This window comes from Delphinus delphis, chromosome 4, assembly GCF_949987515.2.
Source record: "Delphinus delphis chromosome 4, mDelDel1.2, whole genome shotgun sequence".
Taxonomy (NCBI): domain Eukaryota; kingdom Metazoa; phylum Chordata; class Mammalia; order Artiodactyla; family Delphinidae; genus Delphinus; species Delphinus delphis.
Genome location: NC_082686.1, coordinates 131,561,440 through 131,588,204, shown reverse-complemented (window position 1 = coordinate 131,588,204; position 26,765 = coordinate 131,561,440). Strand labels below are relative to the sequence as shown.

Below are 26,765 nucleotides of genomic sequence, written 5' to 3'. Positions count from 1 at the left end.
TATCACTATTACAACATGAGAAAAATGAACAATTTCAATTAAGAAAAATGTCTCAAACAAATTCATCTCTAATGGAAAGGAGATGATGAAGCCAGTTACTAAGGAGACCAGCTTTCAGTTTCATGCTAACTAAAATGTGGGTAATACAAAGGCCTGCTTTTACTGGCAATGTTATTTGAAACTGGATTAATTAGACTTGCCTGCTTTAAAACAGATGTTCATGTTATAATTTGAGTAGAGTTGAGAAAAGGCAGGCACTGGGACTCTGTGCTGGGTAAAGGAGCAGCAGGAAAAGAAGGTCCACTGGTGAGTTCCTGACTATTCTCCAGTCCAGTGATTCTCAGAGTGTGGTCCCTGGACTAGCAACATCCACACAACCTGGGAACTTGTTAGAAATGCAAATTCTCAGGTACTACCCCAGATCTAATGAATCTGAAGATTGGTGGGGGAGTGGAGGTAGGGGAGATTGTGAAGCCCACTGAAGTGTGGGAAATGATGCTCCAGGCTGTGAACCCATGTCCCTCATCTGACCTAACCATGTCACTGCACCATTTTTTCTCTAGTGTTTGCACCTGTAACAGGATTAATAATAAAGACAATGGAGCCCAGAAGTTTCAAAATTTTAAAACAGGGGCTGAAAATGGAGGACAAGGTAGAAAATCTCTGGCTGTAAGTGAGCCATACCAAGAGACTGCAAGAACTCAGAGCCTATGTCCAAAAGATAATGGTTCCATTTACAGTTAACAAGGAAAAAAAACATTCTCATTGGCTGTGAGGGCTAAAACACCAAGCCGGGGGAACTGTCCAAAAAATGAGAAGCATCAGGGAAAGGATGTAAAAGAATTTAAAAAGGAAAAAGAAAAGCAAGCAAATTCATGTGTGCGTGCACGTACACATGCACAGGAAAGTCAACAGCAAAGAGAGAGCTTCCACCAGGACTGGGTGTAGCTGAGACCTAATAAGCCTGCACCCAGGAGGAATCCAAAACATCTCCACATGAGGACAGAGCTCTGTAAATTCGGAAGCACTTACAAGCATCCTGAGGCCGTAATAACATGCCAGCTCCAAGAGCTGCAGCCATTGGCAACATTTAGTGAAAGGTCAAAGTCTGTTTCATTTTGATCTCAAGTAATACCCCGAAAAGGTACGCACACCAGAGTACAGTGCACATGCTACACAAAGTCAAACAGAAAACGGTACTGCAACCCACACAACAATGAGGGTTTTCTCAAATGCAGGCGCCCCTTTTCCAGAGTTGAATGTCAACTACTCTAAATCCCAGGGTTAGTTACTCTCCCAGCTCTCATCAGCCATCTAGTCCTGAGGCTGGCACATGGCTGTACACACTCTTGTTTTCTAGGTACACGATCTTAAAACACAAAACAAAACCAACACACTCTCCTTCCACTTTACACTCACAAGGAGAAGCCTGAAGTTTTAAAAATAGCTTTTAGGAAGCCAAGGAAACCCAACAGTAGCATATGAAATGAAAGCATCTAGTGAACACAGGCACTGAAAGGGTTAGGCTCCAACCCAAGCTAGTCACAAACACTGCCACAGCGCATCTGCTAACAAAGGAATCCGACTTTGCAGGGCTTCCTGAATATCTCATTTACCCTGTAAAATATGTAACGGAATGCACACCTTATTAACTGTGTGTAAATTAACAAATTACCGTGAGGCATTTTATCATACGTAATAATTCAGGCATTTAAAAAGTAAAACCATCTGATTCACAACACACACGTCTCCCCACTTACTCAAACCAAAGCTTTACAGCTCCAATATTTTGACTTCTTCACAAGGGTAGGCAGGACAAACGTTTCCAAAAGACCAGTAATTTCAGACGCCCCAGCAATTAGGAATGAGTTCGCAACAATCAGGAAGCAGGGAGAAAAAGAGGAAGGTTCACAGTCTCTTTAAAGAGGCCCCACTTTCCTCTACTCCACCGCCAACCTAGCCCACTCCACTTCGAAAGAGCTAATCAAAAGTTAAGGCCCCTGGGCTTCCCTGGTGGCGCAGTGGTTGAGAATCTGCCTGCCAATGCAGGGGACATGGGTTCAAGCCCTGGTCTGGGAAGATCCCACATGCTGTGGAGCAACTAGGCCTGTGAGCCACAACTACTGAGCCTGCGCCCCTGGAGCCTGTGCTCCACAACAAGAGAGGCCGCGATAGTGAGAGGCCCGCACATGGCGATGAAGAGTGGCCCCCACTTGCCGCAACTAGAGAAAGCCCTCGCACAGAAACGAAGACCCAACACAGCCAAAAATAAATAAATATTAAAAAGTTAAGGCCCCTAGGACCTGTGTGCAATGGCCCGTATTTAAAAGTAGGCAGTAATAATGTGGAAGTGAAGAAATATCTGACCGCATTTAAGAAACCGATGCTGGATTTATCTGGTTTCCTTGGATATAAGAAGCTGCTCTGTCTCAGTCACTGTGACTCTAAGGTTAACCCAGAGCACCAGTGGGCCACTGTTCATTTTCAAAGAGTTCTCAGTCAGAATATTCCAAAAACAAAACAGGCACATAAATCAGTGAAACTACCATCTATGCTGATAGAACACGAAACAAGAATGGACAAGAGCTGGGAAATTGCCTGGTGGTCCAGTGGTTAGGAATGGGCACTTTCACTGCCGTGGGCCGGGGTTTGATCTCTGGTTGGGGAACTAAGATCCTGCCAGCCACATAGACAAGAGCTGATATCTGGAGTTAAGCTTAGCTTAGATCATGTGGATTCTAACAACTGATACTGAACAATTTATTTCTATTTTTTTAATTTTAATTTTTTTATTTTTGGCTGAGTTGGGTCTTCATTGCTGCGTGCCAGCTTTCTCTAGTTGCAGCTAGTGGGGACTACTCTTCATCGCGGTGCGTGGGCTTCTCATTGCAGTGCCTTCTCTTGTGGCAGAGCATGGGCTCTAGGTGCGTGGGCTTCAGTAGTTGTGGCACACAGGCTTAGTAGTTGTGGCTCGCGGGCTCTAAAGCACAGGCTCCGTAGTTGCGGCGCACGGGCTTAGTTGCTCCACAGCATGTGGGATCTTCCTAGACCAGGGCTCGAACCTGTATCCCCTGAATTGGCAGGCGGATTCTTAACCATTGAGCCACGAGGGAAGTCCCTGAACAATTTCTTCTTTTTTTTTTTTTTAACTTCTTTATTAGAGTATAATTGCTTTACAATTACAATGGCGTGTTAGTTTCTGCTTTATAACAAAGTGAATCAGTTATACATATACATATGTTCCCATATCTCTTCCCTCTTGTGTCTCCCTCCCTATCCCACCCCTCCAGGCGGTCACAAAGCACCGAGCTGATCTCCCTGTGCTATGCGGCTGCTTCCCACTAGCTATCTACCTTACATTTGGTAGTGTATATATGTCCATGCCTCTCTCTCGCTTTGCCACAGCTTACCCTTCCCCCTCCCCATATCCTCAAGTCCTTTCTCTAGTAGGTCTGTGTCTTTATTCCTATCTTCCCCCTAGGTTCTTCATGACATTTTTTTCCCTTAAATTCCATATATATGTGTTAGCATACAGTATTTGCCTTTCTCTTTCTGACTTACTTCACTCTGTATGACAGACTCCAGGTCTATCCACCTCATTACAAATAGCTCAATTTCGTCTCTTTTTATGGCTGAGTAATATTCCACTGTATATATGTGCCACATCTTCTTTATCCATTCATCCGATGATGGACACTTAGGTTGTTTCCATCTCTGGGCTATTGTAAATAGAGCTGCAATGAACATTTTGGTACATGACTCTTTTTGAATTATGGTTTTCTCAGGGTATATGCCCAGTAGTGGGGTTCCTGGGTCATATGGTAGTTCTATTTGTAGTTTTTTAAGGAACCTCCATACTGTTCTCCACAGTGGCTGTATCAATTTACATTCCCACCAACAGTGCAAGAGGGTTCCCTTTTCTCCACACCCTCTCCAGCATTTATTGTTTCTAGATTTTTTGATGATGGCCATTCTGACTGGTGTGAGATGATATCTCATTGTACTTTTGATTTGCATTTCTCTAATGATTAGTGATGTTGAGCATTCTTTCATGTGTTTGTTGGCAGTCTGTGTATCTTCTTTGGAGAAATGTCTATTTAGGTCTTCTGCCCATTTTTGGATTGGGTTGTTTGTTTTTTTGTTATTGAGCTGCATGAGCTGCTTATAAATTTTGGAGATCAATCCTTTGTCAGTTGCTTCATTTGCAAATATTTTCTCCCATTCTGAGGGTTGTCTTTTGGTCTTGTTTATGGTTTCCTTTGCTGTGCAGAAGCTTTGAAGTTTCATTAGGTCCCATTTGTTTATTTTTGTTTTTATTTCCATTTCTCTAGGAGGTGGGTCAAAAAGGATCTTGCTGTGATTTATGTCGTAGAGTGTTCTGCCTATGTTTTCCTCTAAGAGTTTGATAGTTTCTGGCCTTACATTTAGGTCTTTAATCCATTTTGAGCTTATTTTTGTGTATGGTGTTAGGGAGTGATCTAATCTCATAGTTTTACATGTACCTGTCCAGTTTTCCCAGCACCACTTATTGAAGAGGCTGTCCTTTCTCCACTGTACATTCCTGCCTCCTTTTATCAAAGATAAGGTGACCATATGTGCATGGCCTGAACAATTTCTATATAAACACATTTAAAGGCTTGGTGACTTCATTCCATAGTGAGATAACCTCAACTGATTTTTGAAAAAATACTTCTGTAAGATTTAAAGTTTCCTGGAGATTATCTAGCCAGTACTGGGCTTATCTTAACAGATGGTAAGATATTAAAAAAAACTACAGTACCCCAAATACCACCACCCAACATAAGTATGATTCAAAGTCGGCATTTCTGTTAGAGTGAAAATTAAGTGTTAATTTCTACCAAATTTGAACCCTTGTTTACACATGACAAAATATTTTGCTTTTATGGAAGAGGTCTCTTCTAGTGCTAAGAGATGATGCCATGCTGTTGTAGACGCCTAAGGTGCAATCCTATTTCTTCTTTCAGCTCATGATAGGATTTTAACACAGTTCCACAAACGCTTTATACAGTTAGTTACCTTAGGGGAACCTTAAGCACAACTATCGCAAATAGTGCAAGATGTTTGTAATTTAACTGCTTCCCTTATCTTTCACCAACAAACCAAATGCCGCCTTTGGTCTTCAAACAGATGTGGGCGCAGCTCACAAGGAACATGAGTTCCTTGTGGGAACTCAGTAATGGACCTTTCTCTTAATCCCATCTCAAGAAGCACACATCTCAGTTTAAAAGATGTAACCCAAAGTGAACTCTTCACATACAGCTAATTCGGTGCAATTTAAAAACCAGTACCATCAGTAACATTAAGGATTAGAGTTATGAATGAGAATAATGGTTACTTATCCTTTATTCACTGACTTTGAAAGGCTGCACTTCTTTCACTCACTCTGCTGTGTTTTAATATACAAAGAAAACAAAAGGAAAAAACCTGTTACGTGGACCTACGTTTTGGCCGTGACATCCACATACTGTCCTGGGCGAAAGTGAGCAGCATAAAGAGGAGTGCCTTTATGAAAAGAAAACAAAAAATCAGTATGAAATCAGCCCAAAAACAACTTCATTAAACATAAACTACATACAGGAAGCCTTCTAGCTATCAGATTTCAAAATGTCAGGAGAGTCTCTTCTGCAATTTTAATTATTAGAAATGTCAACAATAAAATAATAAAACTGCTCAACAAATGTATTTTAATGGACTGTATGTAGGCTGAAGTATGGGGCACATGGTGCTGGAGTGGCCAACAGCCCACGGCCACTGGTGCGCTTGTGCCTTCACAGAGGCCAACGTGATACTGGCTGAAACAGGCAACTCCTGTGACAACACTGTTCCTGCTGGTAAATACATGAGATTCTTGGTTGTTTCTGTGAATAACAATATGTTAAGATGTATTTCCTATTTCAAATAAGGAAAATAAAAATAAGAGAATGACTCAAAAAACACTGGGGCTGGATCAAGTCTTTTTTTTTTTTCCTATTGGAGACAAGTTATCCAAAAATAGGAATCAACATTAACATCATCCAGTAAAAGACTTTTTTTTTAAAGCTGGAACCAATGTAGTAGAGAATGTAATCAAAAGCTATTTTTGTTTGTTTAAAACAGGGAGTAAAGTGCTGTAGGTTTAGTGTCCTTAAGGTAGGACCCAACGTGGATTTATATGGGCAGAGAAAAACCTTCATTTAAGAAAAAATAGGGGAGATTAAAAAGTGACCGAATTTCTACAAGGTTGAATGACCTGAACTGCTGATATTTGACCATTTTTCACCCCCCCACACAAAAAATATCATATGGTTTGTGCTACAGCAAAAGTTAATGTGGACTTAATTTTTATACTTGTTAGTTTAATTCCATGTACTTTACCTCAAAGATGAAAAACTTGCACTTCAAAAAATACCTTCAATTCTAAGTTATATCAAGGCTGACTCTACTGCCCCTATTAATCAGGCCTATTGCAATTGTATTCTACTTCAAGAAATTCAGTTCAGGTATTAAAATATCAAATCTTAAAACATCCTTCTACAGTCTACTTGTTAGAGAACTCAAGTTCAAGAGATAGGGAGCTTTTCTGAAGTTCAAAGACATCAAAATGCCATTAACTATATGAACCAATATAATCATAGTGCCAAATCTTACTTTTTCAAGGTGCTATGGTCAGTCACTTTCCTGTTTCAGGCTACATTTTCTCAAATTATCCTATCTCAGTGAGGGTCTATTCTTCACTTAATAAAATGCCAGCCTATAAACAGTGAACTTCACATTTTAAAAGTTCGTTTATTTATTTGGAGTGGCTTTTCCAAATGTGAAACTCTCTGTACATTAAAAACAAAAGTGTTCCTCCCTCTTTCATGGAAAACAAAGAATTCTCTACAGTTCTTTCCACTTAAAAAAGAAAAAGACTTGTTTGTCCCTAGTGATTAAATCAGTTACAGTTCTATATTTAAAAATAAATGTTTGGGACTTTGTACTGTGAATTCAGCTTTATTGAAAGGGCTTACATTAAACAAATCACATATTTGGGTATTTTTACCTCCCTCTTCTCCCCGACCTCAGATTACCTGGTTTAATTACAGCATTATCTGTTACATTAAAGATTTTAACTTTCTCTTTTGGTGGCAATCCAAGTTCTCGGTAAAATTCCAATATAGATGTAGATTTCTAGAGGAAAAGCAGCACATATAAGTAACACATTAATTACAAAAAGTGGAATTTAATGCCTAGAGATCTAAACTAAGTTACTAACACTCCAGGAAAACAAATTAAAGAGCACTCTGCTTCCCCAATGAACAAAAGAGTACTCTATAGTCCTTAATTAAGGGAGGTGAGATTTTTATCCATCACACTCAGAATTGGCATAGCGTAGCTCATATAAAGAACTGGCATAGTGTAGCTCAAAGTATACGGGGAAAGACTTTTGTTCCACAGGAAAAGAAATACAGTCATGCTCATATTTGGATTTTCTTTTTCTTTTGCGGTACGCGGGCCTCTCACTGCCGTGGCCTCTCTTGCTGCGAAGCACAGGCTCCGGACACGCAGGCTCCGGACGCGCAGGCTCAGCAGCCATGGCCCACGGGCCCAGCTGCTCCGCGGTATGTGGGATCTTCCCGGACCGGGGCACGAACCCGTGTCCATTGCATCGGCAGGTGAGCTCCCAACCACTGCGCCACCAGGGAAGCCCTCATATTTGGATTTTGACTGGAGACCGTCTGTATCAAGAACCCCAATCTTGGGAAATTTGACTCTAATTTCCCTGCTGTGTCCAAGCAGTTGGGAGGAAACATGACAAGTCACATTCAAATGTACAATCAGACTTCACAGTGAGTGCCAGTGTGGCCTGGACAACCCACATTCCCCTGTTAAATCCCTCTCACACCCACATTCACCTGTTAAATCCCTCTCACTCCCCAAGGCAGCTCCGCCACAACCTCTTAAAACCTCCAGCATTCTCCCCTCCTTCTCCCTGCTTTGAGCTGATAATGTTGCTTCTTATTGCACTGAAAAAAACAGAAGAATCGAGAGCTCTTCCCCAAGGTTTTACCACCAAATCAATCATCACCCTCCCACCCCACTCCAGGTGCACAAGAGGCACATAGGAAGCTTTCAGAGAACACCAAGGCCAAGGCCTCAGCTTGGAGGCTGTAACTTCACCAGTCTAAGGGGGCATCCAGGTGTCAGCATATTTTCAGCACTCCATATGGTTCTGATGTGAATCTGGGGCTGGGAACCACAATAACAGATGAACTGTCCATGTTCTTATTAAAGCCAAATCCTTCACTGTGTGCTGACTCCTACCTCCTCTCACCTACTCAATGGCTTTACTCCTGAAACTGTCCCCACCATCTTCTTAATCAACAATTTCCCCCTTTCCACTCGAACTTTCCTAGCAGCATAAAAGAATCACAATAACTCACATTAAAACACAAACCTTTCCTTGGCCACATTATCTCCTCCAGCTAATCTTTCTGTGCCTGCCCACGACAAGGCTTTCATCAGGGGCTTCCAGCCCCTCGTACTCAATGGGACGTGCTGGTCAAAATCACCAAATGCCCTGGTCACCATGAGCACTGCTTGGCACAGGCAGCTGCTCTCTCCTTGGAAGGCCTCCACTCCACTTCCAGCTACTACTCCCTGGTTCTTTCACAGGCTAATGACCCACTTTTCTAACATCCACCCCAAATTCTACTCTGAACTACAAATTTTTCTGCCCAATTGCCAGGTCAACATTTCACTTTGATGTCACACAACAACTCAAGTTTAACACGTCTAAACTTGAACTCAACACGCTCCTGCCCCGCCAGGCCTACTCTCCTCGTCTTCCCAATCTCAATAAACAGCAGCTCCATACTTCTGTTTAGACCAAAAATTCTATGGTCACCTACAACTCTTCTCTTTCTCACATCCCATGTCCATCCATCAGCCATTCCTGTAGCCTCTATTTAAACATATAGCCCATATCAGCCACTTCTCACTCCGACCCCAGCCAGCCGTATATCGTCTGGATTATTTCAGTAGCCTCCTATCACGTCTCCAACTTCTATACTCCTGACCCCCTGGTATGTTCTCCATTCACAGGCTGGCATGATCCTTCTAAACTCAAGTTACGTTAGTCTCCACAATGGCCTGCATCTTGTGCAGAAGAATCGAGTCCTAAGTCCTCACCATGGTTTCCAAGGTTCTACACCACCTACTCTCCTCCCAGCTTGCCCTGCCTCGGGGACAATGTGCTCCTTACCAGTCTAAGAACTCACTAAACAACAGCCTCAGGTCCTTTGCACATACTGGTCCCCCTGCCTGGAATGCCATTCTGCCAGATTTTTTTCCCTTTACCTTTTCCTCTCCATAGTCTTAAACTGCCTATGCTATTCACAACTGCAGAAAATGTCTGCCTCACTATTATAGGTACACAGAATAATGACCTGACTTACACACATCATGGAAAGATCATCACAATAAGTTTAGTGAGCATCCATCATCTCATATAGATAAAAAATTAAAGGAAACGAAAACAAATTTTTTCTTTGTGATGAAAACTCTTAGGATTTACTCTTAACTTTCACATATAATGTACAGTGTACAATGTTAATTATATTTATCATGTTGTACATATATCCCTAGTATTTATTTACCTTATAACTGGAAGTTTGTACCTTTTGACTGCCTTCATCCAATTCCCCCTCCTCCATCACCTGCCTCTGGTAACCACAAAACTGAAATCTTTTTCTATGAATTTGTTTGTTGAAGTATAATTGACCTATAACACTGTGAGCTCCTGGTGCAAAACAAAGTGATGCAATATTTCTATTACACAATGATCACTATTATAAGTCTAGTCACCACCTGTCACATACAAAGATATTACGTAGTTACTGACTATATTCCCCACACTGTATATTTCATACCCATGACTCATTTATTTTGCAACTGGAAGTCTGTACCTCTTAACCTCCCTCACTTATGTCTCTCCTCACGCCTCTGCCAGATTTCTGTATAATATGCTCTCTCACTTCATTCAGGTCTTCACTCAAATATCAACTTACCTTTCCTGATTTTCTACCTAAAATAGCACCACTTTCTGTCTCTTGCAATGCCCTTAGCACACTTTATTAATCTTCAAAGCACTTCCCTCCATCTGTCACACTACACATTTTTTAATTGTTTATCTTCTGTGCAATAGCTTCCCTGTCTCACCCCCAAGCCCACCAAAATGTAAGCTTTTAGAGAGCAGAGACTGTAGTGGCTGCTCCATCCCCAGCTCCTCGCAGGTCCTACTGTCTGCTCTTCCCTCCACCCCTGTTTTTTCGTTCTGCTATTGTAAATATCCTTGAATAGAAAATATCCTTGAATAGAAAACTTTATGGACAACTTATTTCCTTACCATAATGTCCTGTTGTCTTTTTTTTCTGTTTTAATTCTTAACTCTTGATATAGATACTGTAAGACTTACCAAAAAAGCTGTACCACTTCCTGATGTGAAGAGCCTCTTTCATGAGAATATAAGCAATAATATTTATCTTCCTGCTGTTCCCTCTCCCTCTGCTTCCCCTATGCTCCTAAACGAAGCACCTGCAGGACCCCAATGAGCCACAGTACTCTACGTATGCTTACCTGTGCCTGCCCATGCCAGTCTGTTGGCCTATAATCTCCCCCCGCTATGTACTTCCAAAGCTCACTGAAAGTCTGTTAAATACATGTCTAGTCCCAGGTCCAGTGATAAGCCACACTTATCTGAAGAACATGTATTTGAATATGCAGCAAACTTCAGGTACTTGCTAATTTCAGTTTGAAATAAGAACTGTGCCCCTTTATAACTTACTGAGTAGGCTGTCCTCAGCTGACATGAAATTGGGTGGCATTGGCCTATAAGCAGAGAACTTTAGTTTCTGGATCAGTCCGCAGCCCCCCAAGAATCTCCCTGGAGCCCCCCAGTGGGACTGTGCAACAAATACTGAACAGCTCTGCTCCGGATGTCCACAGAAGATTGTTCTCTACCTCACAGAGTCCCCTCGGGAAGCTATCCTTTCTTCCAACAGTGATAACATACATTCACTCCAGTCATTCTTTATGGTTTCACTTCCCATATGCTGAAATCTAAGACTGATATTCAACATCGCTTTTACCAAGGCCCCTGCTTTTCATCCTCAGTCATACTCACTTCTTCCACAAAAGCAAACACAAAAGTTCATTTAAAAATGTGGCTCCTTGAAAAAGAAATAAAAAGAAATCCAGACTGAAAGGGAAGAAATAAAACTATCACTGTTTGCAGATGACATGATACTATATATGGAAAATCTTAAAAGATGCCATCAAAAAAACTATTAGAATAAATGAATTCAGTAAAGAGCCAGGATACAAAATTAATATATAGAAACCTGTTGTTTTTCTATGCACTAACAATGAACTATCAGAAAGAGAAATTCAGAAAACAATCCCACTTGCAATTGCAAATTATCAAAAAAATAAAATACCTAGGAATAAATCTAACCAAGGAGGTAAAAGACACTTGGACAACTAAAAGACACTGATGAAAGAAAGTGAAGATGACACAGAGAAATGGAAAGATATACCATGCTAATGGACTGGAAGAATTAATACTGTTAAAATAGTCATACTACTCAAGGCAATGTAAAGATTCAATGCAATCCCTATCAAAATACCAATGACATTGCTCACAGAACCAAAACAAAAAATCCTAAAATTTGTATGGAAACACAAAAGACCCAGAATAGACAAAACAATTTTGAGAAAGAAGAACAAAGCTGGAGGTATCATGCTCCCTGGTTTCAAACTATACCACAATGCTACAGTAATCAAAACAGTATGGTACTGGCACAAAAAGAGACATACAGATCAATAGAACAGAAGAGAGAGCCCAGAAATAAACCCACACTTAAATGGTCAACTAATCTATGACAAAAGAGGCAAGAAAATACAATGGGGAAAAGACAGCCTCTTCAATAAATGTTGTTGGGAAAACTGGAACGCTACATGCAGAAGAATCAAACTGGACCACTTTCTCATATCATATACAAAAATAAATTCAAAACGGATTAGACTTAAATGTAAGACCTGAAACCATAAAACTCCTAGAAGAAAACATAGGTAGTACAATCTTTGACCTAGATCTTGGCAAAATTTTTTTGGATCTGTCTCCTCACGCAAGGGAAACAAAAGCAAAAATAAATAAATGAAATTACATCAAACTAAAAAGTGAAGGAAACTATTAAGACAAAAAGACCACCTATTGAATGGAAGAAGATATCCACAAAAGATATATCTGATAAGGGGTCAAAATCCAAAATATACAAGGAATTCATACAATTTGACAGCAAAAGAAACCCAACAACCCAATTAACAAGTAAGCAGAAGACAAGAATAGACGTTTTTCCAAAGACATACAAATGACCAAGACACTTGAAAAAACATGCTCAACATCACTAATCATCAGGGAAATGCAAATAAAACCACAATGAGATATTGCCTCCCACCTGTCAGAATGGCTATTATCAAAAAGACAAGAAACAACAAGTTTTGGAGAGGATGCGGAGAAAAGGGAACCCTTGCACACGGTTGTTAGATATGTAAATTGGTGCAGCCACTACGGAAAACAGTATGGAGGTTGCTCAAAAATTAAAAATAGAAATACCATATAATTTAGTTACTCTATTTCTGGGTATTCTTCCAAAGAAAACAAAAACACTAATACGAAAACATATATGCACATCTATGTTCATCACAGTGTTATTTACAATAGCTAAGATATGAAAGTGACCTAAGTATCCAATGCTAGATGAATGGATAAAGATGTGTATATACGTGTACACACACACACACACACACACACACACACACACTGGAATATTACTCAGCCATTAAAAATAGAAATCTTGCCTGCAACAACATGGATGGGTCTAGAGGATATTATGCAAAGTGAAATAAGTCAGATGGAGAAAGACAAACACCATGTGATTTCACTTATATGTGGAATCTAAAAAACAAATGAACAAAGGTAACAAAACAGAAACAGACTCATAGATACAGCGAACAAACAGGTGGTTGTCAGAGGAGGATGGGGTGGACGGGATGAGTGAAATAAGTGAGGGAGGTTAAGAGGTAAACTTCCAGTTACAAAATAAATGAGTCAGGAGGATGAAATGTACAGCATGGGGAATATAGTCAATAATATTGTAGTAACTTTGTATGGTGACAGAAGGTAACTGTGAGGATCATTTTGTAACGTACAGAAATACTGAATCACTATGTTGTGTATCTGGAACTAACAGTGTTTTAGGTCAATTAAACTTCAATAAAAATTTTAAAAATGTGGATCCTTAAAATTATTTTCCTGATGTACTGGATTCAGATTTATTAAATTTTAGAACAGACTTCAATTTTATTTTTGACCTTCACATATTCCACCTGGTAACTTAAAAACATTATTTTATTAATATTGGTTTTTAAGTATTCCAGGAGGCTTATGAGAAAAATCCTGTACTTTTTTTAGTAATACAAAATGGACAAGATAAACATCTTGACTAAGTAACTATAGACTGAGACATAAAAAGGACAAAGGTAATACATACTTCCTGATTATCTTCCAATTTCACTAAAAGTGAATAATTTTTTTCTTTTAAAATCAAAATATCATAAAACTAATTGGGTATTTGCCCTGAGAAAAACCAGATGTTCAAGATGAGTTGAGTCAACAGCAGTGTAACAAAGGGCTTTTTTTCCTCTAACTTCCAAATAAATGATTTCAAAAGGCAATTTAAAAGACTGAGAGCAGAGTCACACTTGGATAATCCTATCTATGAGGTTGCATTTTTTTCCTCCCTCTTCAGAGTTCTCTGCAATTATCCTCCTCACAATCAAAATGCTTCTCTGCTCCTAAGATGAATTGATTTAACCAACTTTAAGGCCACTTAGCTTCCTTATTCAAAAACACTATGTACCACATCAGTTTTTATTTATTATAAGGTACACAAATAGCAAAAGCAAAGCAGTCTAGTTTCTTGGAGGCATAAATTCTTTACAGATTAAAAAAAATAACATTCTAGCCCTATTAAAAATAAAACTGATTCAATCAACTCATTTTAGAATGCTTAACTATTTAATATTACCTATTCATAGGTGTCTCTTCTCTCTCTCAAACCCTCTATAATCAATCTACCTGCAGTTTCCCTGAGGGTTACAATGTGCAAGAGAAAGTTTGTATACTTTTAATTTCAAAAATCTTTTTCCTTTCTGAACCAAAATGCTTTACTTTTAAAGAATTCTAGAACTTCATTTTCACATCCTATTCTGATGAAAAGTCATTCAAAGACAAAACTTTTTTCTTAATATTATAATACATGACCTCTGGTCCTAGAAAAATAGTATCTTGAAGAATAAAAGGGCCTCTGTAGCACTTCTATACCAGAGTAGTGAACAGTCTTAAAAGTTTATGTCAGATAAGTGGTTAAAATTCACCACAGTATAAGAATACAGCATCCAAATCACCCTGCTGTGCTATATATTCATTGGTGAGATAAAGCTTAAGGTATGAAAACCAGAGTCTCAAATATCAAAGTAGAAATAAAAGTACTATCGTTTCTGTAATAGTTTAGTTATTATGTTATTTATTTATTTTTTTGCGGTACGTGGGCCTCTCATTGTTGTGGCCTCTCCCATTGCGGAACACAGGCTCCAGACGTGCAGGCTCAGCGGCCATGGGTCACGGGCCCAGCCACTCCGCGGCATGTGGGATCTTCCCGGACCGGGGCACGAACCCGTATCCCCTGCATCGGCAGGTGGACTCTCAACCACTGCGCCGCAAGGGAAGCCCTAGTTATTATGTTAATAAGACTTCATCAATAAGATTATCTTTATCACTAAGTAAAATAGAATAAATTGAGCTGACAAGTTCATTTTTGGAGGGGAACTTTTGTTTTTTCTTAAAAACTAAAATATTTGAGAACCAATGTGAGACTTAGAACTGGGAGAGAATTCACAGACCATCAAGTCCAATTCCTTGTCTTCATGGGTAAGAAAATGGCTGTTCAAAAAGGTGGAGTGAAGGAGCTACTGGCAGCCATGGAAGAACTCAGCTCTTTTGACCCCAGGTCCACTCATTTCCCACTATCGCACAGTCCCAAGGAAGTAATGTTCACAAATCCGCTGGAGCAGAATGGATTATCCCAACAGGACACCTGACTTACAAATACCAAGGCTGTAGAGTCATAAATTTACAAAATTGGTAATGAAATAAAGATGACAGTCCTAACAAAACACAGAAATACAATCAATTAGAAAACAGAGGTGTCTATCAAACTGAAGAACTGTTCACATGATTCACAGGAAGTTGGGCAGATATTTACACACTTAAAAATTTAAACATTTGGCATTTTTAAAAAATGTTTCCCAAAATATCACATTGTGCTTTTAATTACTGTAGTATTATCTGAACCCTGTAGGCAATAATCTGTCAGGAATAGCAGATATTACTATGAAGGCTTAATGAAAAATAAACTAACTATACTACCATAATATGCAAAAATAGCTAAGTCCTCTAATACTTACGAGATAGGCCTATTAAACCATAGGACTCCAATCAGCGCCAATTTGCTGATCAGTATATACTTATAGGACAATTCCACCTGGATTTTCTAAAACACTTTAAACACGTCTTTCCTCCAAAGCAACCCTTTCCTTGTCCCTGTCCCAAGTCATGGCATGAGCACTGACCTGCTGGGTTCTCTTCCCACACGCCCACACTCACCTGGTCTTTTATAATCCCTGCCTCTTCCAAGCCCAATGCAACTGCTCTGGGGCAAAAGACTTTTATCAACTCTCCCTGAGGGCTTAAAACAACCTCCTAAATGTCCTCCCTGCACCTGGCATCTTCTAATTTAGTTAACCATGATAACAATTTGACCACTGCCCTGGTTAAAGAATTCAGAAAGTTCCTCAAAGTTTACAAGATGAGGTCTAAACTTGTTAGCCCTCCATCCTGACAACCCAGCCTGTCACACCTTTATCACATTCTCCCCGACTGCACACTAAGATCCAGACACATGGCCCTTCTCTTACCAAGCACCAATGCTCTTCCATGCATCTGCTTCTGCAGAGCCCACTCTGCCTGGCATGCCTTTAGCACCCACCCTCCTTTCTGGTCTTCTCCCTGTGAAACCTCCTAGAATTCCCACAAGCAGAATTCGCTAATGTGCTTGTTGCATTTATAGTACTGTGTTGAGATAGTCAATTTATTAGTCCACCTTCCCTATGTATTCCCAAAGGGTGCATGTCAAGACACAATTAACAAAGTAAGGCTTTCAGAGTCTAACTGTCACTCTACCTCTTATTGGTGGGTGTCCCTGAGGGACTTACTTAACTTCGTTATCTTTAGAGTCTGAAAAAGTAAGTTAATAAACGTAAAAGACTTAATGCCTACATACCCAGCATGTAATAAGTGCTCAAAAGTTAACTATGACAAGGAATAGGAGGCAATCGATAAACACTTGTTAGTTTTGACAGCTGCACAGAACAGGTTGTCTCCTAACTTTCATTCATATTCATTTCATAAATAATTTATAATGGAAAAATGTTAATCTAGAGACAAGCAACATTTTAGTAAACCTAAAGATGTTTTAGCAGCCATTAGTGAAAACCATCACCATTTCTAGAAAGGCATTCTCTGCTTTTAGTCATCCCCAAACCCCCCAAAATACTAATTGTGCAGATTTTTTTCACATTTAAACTACAAACTCAGCATTCTATTAGTATTCTACTTGGGAAATACACTTTATTCAGAAAAATCTGATGTGACTTCATACACAGCTTTCTTCCCAATACTGAAAACTTCTAATATATGAAAAATTAATCCTCACATGCTGTTGGAGTCAAGAGTTGAGACAATTTAGAAAAAAATGAAAATAAACATAAAACAACCACAAAATAATCAAATAGCTACCATCTTTTGAGTGTCTGTTACATGCCAGGCACATGTGAAAAGTCTCACGTAATCCTGGTACCAAACCTCTTATTAGGTAAGTAGTATTTTTATCCACATTTTACATCTCGGCAAATACTGAAGCTTAGAAGGTGAAGTTACTTGTTCCAGACAGTGAAGGGAGGTACTGGAGCAAACGCAAAGTCTCCCAGACTCCTGGGGTCAGTAGCTCTATCAGACTGCCTCCCCCCAAATCCACAGTTCACCTCCTGGACAAGTCTGTGGCTATGGGATATCCTCAAAACTTAAAAGAATTCAGAATCTCAAAGAAGTCAGGTCTAAAACTAATGAAAGGCACTATTCTAGGAATGAAAGTGCATCCTTACATGGAAACGTGATACAGTTTTTCCTCCTACAGTCAGGGCTGCCATTTTTCCATTATGATTTTCCTTTGGAGTATATTTTAGGACGTGACAGTCTCGTACCTAAAAAAACAAACATAAAAAAACTAAGTATGTGCCAGGACACATGCTAACATTACATACCAGCCACACTGAGGCCCATCCAATCCATCTTATCTCACCATACCAACCACACTCTTAAAAAAACACTGTCAAATACTGAATATAAGGCAAACAGAAAAGTGCATAAAACATAAATATACAACAAAATGAGTATTTATAAAGAAAATATGCATGTAACCACTAGGCATGTCAAAAATCCCCCAAACCTCTGTGTCTCTTCCCAATTCCCCCCTCATACCCATTCCTTCTCCCCACCCTTTTTACCCCTAGAGCAGTGGCTCTCGAAGTGTGGTCCCCAGGCAAGCAGCATCAGTCACCTGGGAACTCTGTGAAAATGCAGGTTCTCAGGCCTCAGCCAAGACCTACTAAATCAGAACCTGTGTTTTATAAGCCCTCCAGGTGATTCTGAGGTAAAGTCTGAGAAGAGCTGCCCTAGAAATAACCACCTCTCTTGACATTTATGGTAATCATTTAACTTTTCATTATAATTACTACCTTTGAAAGTATTGTTTAATCCTATAGTTCAGTGCTGCCTGTTGAACCTTTATGTAAATGGAGTCAGACCACAAATACTCCTCCATATTTTCCTGCTTTCACTCAAGATTCTACAGGTAAGGTTCTCCCATACTGTTGTGTGCGGCTCTATTCTGTCCATTTTCACTGTCACCCAGCACTCCATCATGTAAATACACCATGATTTATTTACCCATTCTACCATGATGGACATGGGAGTTATTTCTACTTTTGGAGTATTAAGAGTAATGCTGCTATAAATCATCTGTTCACATTTTCTAGTAACACTCAGGAGTGGAACTGGGAGACCACTGGTTCACGTACCTCAACTTTTCCATAATGCTAAACTATTTCCTGAAGCAGCTGTACCAATTTACAATCCCACCCATCATCCCTAAAAGCTCCCAAAGTTCTGTAGAGTTCCAGAAACTATAATCCTTTCCTTGATCATTCAGAGTCAGTAAAAACTTACTAAGGGCTTACAGGCCACCTGTGTCTGTCAGCACTGGAAGCACTTACATGCATGAGGTCTCATTTTACTCCCCATCTCCTCCCTAAACGCTTGTCTAAGGCCTGACTCCAATATGAACTGAGCTGTTCAAAGTGATCTGGGCAATGAAGGTCTCAACTTTATCAGTGATCTTTTTATAATAATGATAAAGACAATAACAGCTAACATTTATTGGACATTTAACATTGTTTTAAATTTTAAGTGCTTGACATTTAGAATCTTGTGCAAGCCTCACAATAACCCTTTGAGGGAGATCATAGTGATTTCTTCTACAGAATAAAATTATTCTTTTACAGATAAGACACAATGCTCCAAGGAACACAGCTAGAAAATGGCAGAACCAACATCTGAGGTATTCTGGTTCCAGGGCCTATATTCTTAAGCATTAGAGCTTAACCTTATCTCAGAGAACAAAATGTTACTTCCCCAGACAAAAGTGTTACATTCTGAGTTAGTAAAGAGATCAAAATTACAATTTTGAATTGAAAGAACTCCATAAATGAAAATAAGATGGGACTGAGATTTTTTCTGATTATGAATTAAACTAGTAGATCTGTAAGAAGCTAGGTTACAATTTTTTTTTAATTAATTGCCCCAGTTATCCCAATGCCAGTATAAAGAAAGCCACCACTCAGGCATGAGTGAGAACATTCACTGACACCATCAGAAGTAAAGCTCTTTTACAGTATCTATGCTCGACTTTACCTCTTCTTCACCACACAGTCAAATGTTTCAGGATACAAATATTGGCCATTTAGGTTTGCACAAATAGATCTCAGCACACACATAGATTTGTTACATCTTCTGTTTCTTACCTGAAGTAATGTGACCACATGCTTCTGACCATCTTTGGTCCACAAGGGCATCATGCCTAACTTCATTGCAATAAGGCCTACTCTAGAGGAACCTGGCAATTAAAAACAAATCAATACTCACACAGACTTTTCAACATTTGTCAACACGATACAATGGTATTTCCTAAATTTTGCTTTCATATAAGGAGCAAGCAGATAAGAAACATGCTGATATATTCATACAGTAAAATACAACTGTTCCTTACAGATATAAATGCCTTCAGCCATACCTGACATAATATACTGGTACTCAATAAATCTCTGTAAAATAAAAAATATAAGAAAACCGTACAAAATAAAGAAAATAGTTAAACTGATATATTCTGGTATTTAAAATAGTGGTATTAATAGAGGGCATGATAAATCCATCATTATGCTTTGCTTTCCTAATATCAATTCATATCCAACCTCATTAATTAGGGAACATCTACTTCTCAAATTCTAAGAAGTTAGCTGGAGTTACTGAGATGACACAAGTGGTCATGTTGCTAAAATATGTCAGCATCCACCATGACACTTAGATTTGTTGCATAAATTGATAAAGTTGCTCCACTAAGAATTCTAGCCATTAAACAATTCAACAGCCACAATAACCCCCAACCAACGACAACTCCATGAACAGGAAAGGCCTTATGCTTTTTGGTCTGGCCACACATGGATTTAGCACTCTACCAGGCACACAGAGCTGATTCTGGGGTTATGCTTGGCAGGCGTGGAGTGGCAGAATACCCCAGCTACAAACGTCTGTGTGATACCTTACAGTTTAGATCACACTCTTCCAGCTTTTCTTCCCTGATTTATTTTATATTATTTTTCATCTGAAGAAAACAAGAAAACGTTTGCAGAACAATTCTCTTTTCACCTACAAAGCAGTTTCTTGAGGAAGTCTTGATGATCATCAGACAGTCACTAACAGTAGACTAGGATGCTGGAAATATACTTGCAAAGCAAACCATAATGAAATAGACACACTTAAGACATGAAAAATAAATTAAAGAGATGATAAATTGATTCAGAAGTCACTACGATTTTAAACGTGCCAGTCAGACAGTAATTAGGCGATGAGAACACAACATATACAAAATAACCACCTGGTTCCCAAGGATGTATAGGCCACGGCTCATCTTTCAGAGGACAGAGTTTACTTGCTAATTGGGCTTTATTTTCATCAGAGACCAACTGCTTAACAAAGGGAATATTTTCTTCAGAAAGATGCTCATCCCACCAAGTACCACTCTTGCCATGGAGACTTCTAACCAAAAGCCAGATGTCTGTTCTGTAAAAATAAAAATTAGAAAACAAAGCACAATTCAAAAGGTTCCCCACTTAATGTACAGAAGGGAGGTCACATGAGTTGGAAAGTGTAGTCAGGGCCTTTGGAAAGGGTTTGGATTCTGTTCTAGTTTTTTCCCTGACATTCCTCATGATAATAATGGGGCTCATATTTCAACTGTTAATAGTTACCCTGGAGGAAAAGTTCTTCCTCTTCTCCTCTGGGATAAACAGATTTCTAACAGAGTAGTCCTATGTAGACAAGAGAAGCCACAGGTCCACTAGAACATGTACGTTAACAGTTTACATCCAGTAGAGGTGACAAAATGTGGGGTTACTGATCCTTCTCTGATAAACCCCTGTAATGACATGGCCTTGGCTCAGAGTGGTGAAGAAATTGGGTGTGCAAATTCTAAAATCCATAAAAGACATGACCTGTGACTAGCTGAACACACCAAGAGAGACCTTACGGGACGGAGGTCAGGAAAGAGATGTGTAATTCTTGCCAGGAGGGTCGGAAAAGAAGTAAATCTTCCTGCGATCTATCTCTTTTGTAGGCAGGTAGATACATCCAGGCTAGAGTCCCAATTTTTCACTTATTAGTTAAGTGACCTTGGGCAAATCACTTTTCTCTAAGCTTCCTTTTTACCTGCAAAGCGGAATAATGATAGGACAGGAAAATGATGGTATCTGTAAAACGGACGATAGCAGCTCTAAGGTGAGGCTACATGACGTAAGGAGCCTAATGTTCCTAAAAGAACATTTATTACACAGTAAACGCTCACTAATTGGCAGATAATATTATTGCTGTTGGTAATGCTTGTTTTAATGCTCATCAGCATTAAAAAGCAAAAAACCCCACACCTCCAATCCTTCAAAGGGCACGTCCTTAGAGCAATGATTCTTACTCTTCAGGCCTGGACGGAACCCCCTCCTACCCCACGCCGGGCCAGGCCACAGCCCGAGGCCACAGGTGCAGGCACCACGCCGCACCCTCGTCTGTCCTCCGCACCTACCTGTTCTCCGAGCCCCGGGCAGCGCCCAGGCCGCCCGCGCCGCGGTCCAGCACCCGGGCGCCGGTCCGAGCCAGCAGCCTCCAACCGGGCATGACTAGGCCGGAAGGGCGCAACCCCTTCACCTCCGGGCGCCCCGCCGCTCCGCTTTCAGGGTGTCCCAGCGCCGGCGACCCAGTCCGCAGAGCCCTCCCGAACCGTCCAACCGGCCGCCCCCCACTGCCTTTTCGGACGAAGAGCTGGAGGAGCCACTTCCGGTCCGTTCGCAAAGCGCGCCGGGGCCGAGGTGAGCCCCGGGAACTAGAGTTCCGCCTCCTGAATAGTGCTACGTCGGGATCGAGTCGGCTGGGGAGGGTGGGGTCTAACTGACTCGGCTCTCCAGGGGTGGAAAAAAAAGGATGCTCGGAGTTTAAACTTTAGGAGAATGAGGCGAACTAGGGACAGGCTTCCTAAGGAAACGAAATCACTTCTAAGTAATGTCTGTTGTGGGGCAGCTCATTGTACTAAGCAGCGCTTGATAATCTTACATTGGCTTTCGTTCAAAACAGCCCCGAAGGGAGGCACACAGACTTAGAGTTTTGGTGCTGGTCCAAAATAGCACATCCAGCAGATGGGCAGAGTCAGCACTGAAACAGTGTTGGAATGTACTAGTAGAATATGGCCAAGTTGATGATGTGTGACTTCCAGGGGTGAATCATAAAAGGTATTGCTACTGTGTCTTGGGCTCTTGGACGGCTCCCTATGGGGAAAGCCAGCGGTCATGTTCTGCAGACACTCAAACAGCCCTGTGGAGAGGCCCATGTGAAGAGGAACCAATTTTCCAGCTAGGAGTGAACCACCTAGGAAGGGGATCCTCCAGTCCCAGGCAACCTTTCAGATGATTGCAATTCATGAAAAACTTTGAGCCTGAACCACCCAGCCAAGGAACTCATGGGCTCCTGACCAGAAGAAACTGCCACAGAGAATAAATGATTACTCTCATTTTGAGTCACTAAATAGATACCTAATACACCTTAAGTGCAAATAAACCTAATCACCATGGATGTATCTTGGGCATTCATTCTATTACTCCAAAAGTTTGTTTCCTTCTTGGTCAAATGTGTGTTTTTAGAAATTCAGAAATAAAAACTTAAAAGTTTAGCTATTTCAAGACCCTCTTTTATTCAAGATCTGGCTACCCTAGCTTAAAAAGTCCAGGCAATGGTCAATTCCTGGTAACTACTTGGACTGTTCTCTAAAAATAAAAATTAGAAAACAAAGCACAGTCTCTAAATGTTTGCTTTGTTTTCTCATCTTAGCCTGGCTTCCCAGTTATTTGAGAATAGCCCTTTATTGAACAAGCATGTCTTGAGGTGTGCTGTATGCAAGAAGCTGGAAATAAAAAGACTTGCCTATTACTGCCAGTGGCTAGCATTTCTTGTGCATATAGTATGCTATTATATGTGCTGAGTATTGTGGAAGCCCATTCGTCAGAGACCACCAGGGGCACGCCCAAACTCAAACAAGGTTAAGTTTAATTAGCTTGCTGCAGCAAGAGAGAGCATACACCTGAGGATGTCTCTATACAAACGAGTTATAAGATTTAGACTTATGCTGGATGGCATCAGGAAAACAGGGACTTATTTTGGAATGGATGCTATCAAGGACAATTCAGCATTTGGGTGTCTCAATACTTTTGTTCTGGAGGAACGAAGGAAAAAGTGAGACTGGGGATGATGATGGTGAGGGAGCAGAAATCACTCAGATGAAGGAACTGTTAGTCATTTTGTAGCTGAGGTGTGACCTTGGTTGTGTTCTGTTAGAAGTGTTGTGTTGACATTCCATTATAAATTAAACACCGCAGTCTGATTCCTAACAGGATTCATGTTGACTTTTTCAGTGTATTTCCTCACTTGATCTTTATGATAACCCCATGTGATAATACTATAATTATCTCCATTTTACAATTGAGAAAATAAACACAGAGAGATCACACAAGTTCACTCAACTAGTAAGGGCCAAGATTTAAATCTCAGCAGTGTGCCCACAGAGCCTGTGCTCTCAGCCATTCTGTTTCTTTGATTCTGTAAGACAAATGTGTTATTACTCTTCTGTTGGAATTCCTGTCACTAAGAGGAAAATTGGTAAGTGATCCTATCACACACTGTGGTCTGTGAGGCCTGAGGACTCAGCCATTCAGTCTAACTTTTCCCCTAGTGCCAAAACACTCCTGGTCCATAATGGCAACCTTGAGTCAATGAAATCCTTAGCAGATGCTACTGCTGAACCGAATCAAAGCAAAACATACTTTGTCTGCTGTCACACAGCACACATCTCCTGATTGCCAGCTGGGTCTGGGAGGTATCATCTTACTTGATTTAGTCACTATGGAGTGCTGCTAATTCACAAGGACCAGTCCAGTTCTCAAGCAACTCAACCAGGTCTCCTTTAGGGAGCTGAGCTCAAGCTTCCCAGCATTTCTAATGTCATCCTTCAGAGACCTCCCTGGACCCTGGGACACTGATATCAGCCTCTCTGGGACTTCCGTTTCAGACTTCACTGGAACAAAGATAGCCCCCATTATCTCCCTTTAGTGCTACCATTCTGTAATCCTTGTTCCTCTAATTCAGACCAAAGCTGTTGTAATAAATGTTCACTTCTGAATTTCCAATGCCATGGCCAACAAAAGAGAACCATCTTAGAAGGAGTAAGTTTCAAACCAAGGATTTATTGGAAAGTATCTTTTTCATGTGTTCCCGCCTTTAGGCCCTTCAATTAGTTCTTACACTGTTTGTGATATGTCCTGTTTGGTTGGCTGCTTGCAGAATGATACATTTTTCATTGCTGATTAGTTTATATTTTACATTCCTTTATGCTATCTCTTAGCTCATAACATGCCTTATATTTGAAATTAAAAATTGATTTAAGTTTAGACTTCTAATTAAATTACCCTTTCTAAAGTTGTGAGAATTTAGCATATTTTAAAATTGGTAGAGACTTTATGAAAGTTTGTTGAGCATTAGATGGGGAATAGATAAAATGAACTTTAGGAAATTTTGAACTTTGAGATCCCATTGCTAATTAGAATAGAAAACTTAAATGGCCATATTGCAGAATCAGTAAGAAGACGAATTCTGCCTCAATGTCCTCCGGTAAGACTAAATTACAATGTTCAATTTCAGTATAAAGCTTTTAAAAACATAGTTTTTTATTTATAAATCCTAATTCTCCCACAGATTTTAGGGTTCCAAGAGCTGATCAGCATGAAAGCACATTTGTCTTGAAGCCTAAAAAGGAAGAAGAAAAAGAGGAGGAGGAGGAGGGGGAAGAAGCAGCAGCAGCAGCAGCAGTGTGACCATGTGGTGATGTGGGTGACAGTTTCCCAGCAGTCCGTCCTTATACTCAGAATGGTTCTGAAACTTAATGTAATTAAACCCATATACATTTCTTTACAGTTCTCTGATGGCTGAACAAAAATGTTGGCAGCAGACAGTGGAGCATCACACACCCAAGGACAAGATGCTTTCAGTCAAGGGCAGCTCCTTCCCCCTGGTCTTCTCCAGGTGCTGTGTAGTTTTGATGGCTGAAGTGTAGCTCTAGACCAGAGAATACTCTTGTTATCTGGAGCCATGGTCATGGTCCTGTCTGAGCCCAGAATATACAGAGTCTTGAGAAATTCTAGAGAATGAGTTCATTTGGGATTTTGATTATAGTTGGAAAGGGTCCCAGAAGGATGAGACATAACCAACACTTAAATTGTGCTAAGTGGCAAGCACTGTTCTAAGTGCTTTCCAACTCACTCCTCACCTATGAAGTATGTACTATTATTCTCATCCTCATTTACAGATATGGAAATTGAGGCACAGGGAAGATAAGCAGCTCATCCAAGGTCACAAACCATAAGTTTATCAAGTAAGCCATGGAGCCAGGAGTTGAACCCAGGCAGGCTGACTCCAGAGTCCAGTGCTTTACTGCTCTGTTGCACTGCCTCTCACCCAAGAGAAGAAAAATGTGCATCTGAAGGGTAACAGTTGGATTATTCCTTGAGGGGAGAGTAAGAGTCCCCAGGAGCAGAATAGAGAGAGGACAGCCTAGGAAGAAAATGTAGTTCCAGTTACTATTGCTGGGTAATAAATCACTGCAAACTTTTTGGCATAGAACAACCACTATTTAATTTTTTGTATGCCTCCTGTTGGTTGAGAATTCAGAAAGGGCACTGTGGGGACAGCTTGTTTCTGCTTCATGTTCCACTGAGATGACTCAAAGACCAGGGGTGATGTCAGCTATGGGGCTGAAATCATTTGAAGGCGCCTTCACTTCATGTCTGGTGTTCGATGCTGCCTGTCAGTCAGGACTTCAACTAGGCTGTTCTCTGGAACACCTATGTGGTCCCTCCATGTGGCTGCTTGGGGTTCCTCACAACATGAGGGTTGGATCCCAAGAGCAAGCATCCCAAGAGAACCAGATATAAGCTGTGTTACCTTTTATGACCTAACCTCAGAAATCACATGTCATTACTTCGCTTCAGACACAGCCAGCCCAGGTTCAAGGAATAGAGACCCATGCCTCAATGTGAGCACTGAGTCACATTGTCACATGGGATGGGAGACAGGGTTACCACCATCTTTAGAAAGTATAGTCTGCCACAAACACCATGAGTGTGTCCATGTGAAAGGATAGAATTGCATCTATGCAGTTGCAGGGATTGATCAATTGCTGATTGACCAATACTGTGACAGGTCTCCCTTGTGAAAATGTTTCAGATTATGTCTGGCTGGAAAGAAAATAAGATTTATTCCAGATTTTATTCTGCTTCCTAGTGCAACTTTTTGGTAAATATCTAGTATTTCCTCCATTTGGAGAGACAAAGGCCAGGCTTGAAGGACTGTGGGTGTCCAGGAAGACTTGAATATGACCCAGTATGAACAGCACATTCTGGGACAGAAGAGGAGATTGACCATCAAACAGGCTGAGCCACTGACCCTAAATGCCCTTCAATTGGTGCCTGTGCCCCTTAGTTGCAAGGACTGGGTAGCTGAGGTGGGTCCAGGAGGCGTGGCCGGCTGCAGGGGCAGGGAGGGCACTGCCAAGCTGCTCAGGGGTCAGGTAGTGACAGCGGTTCCTCCCTCTGTGGTATTTAGACTCCAACCAGGCCTAGCAGGA

At 40.6% G+C, this 26,765-nt stretch overlaps 1 protein-coding gene across 1 annotated transcript in view; it reads right to left on the bottom strand.

Annotated features, from left to right (window-relative positions):
- Positions 1 to 21,869, bottom strand: part of MRPL3 (mitochondrial ribosomal protein L3) — a 60,377-nt gene extending 38,508 nt beyond the window's left edge. The window contains exons 1-6 of the mRNA XM_060011467.1: positions 21,627 to 21,869; positions 20,430 to 20,614; positions 19,300 to 19,391; positions 17,323 to 17,421; positions 7,071 to 7,170; positions 5,463 to 5,523 (exon numbers count right to left, since the gene is read on the bottom strand). Coding sequence (XP_059867450.1) covers positions 5,463 to 5,523; positions 7,071 to 7,170; positions 17,323 to 17,421; positions 19,300 to 19,391; positions 20,430 to 20,614; positions 21,627 to 21,718 — 629 coding nt within the window. The 5' untranslated portion in view covers positions 21,719 to 21,869. The remainder of the gene's footprint in view (positions 1 to 5,462; positions 5,524 to 7,070; positions 7,171 to 17,322; positions 17,422 to 19,299; positions 19,392 to 20,429; positions 20,615 to 21,626) is intronic.
- Positions 21,870 to 26,765: the final 4,896 nt, after the last annotated feature.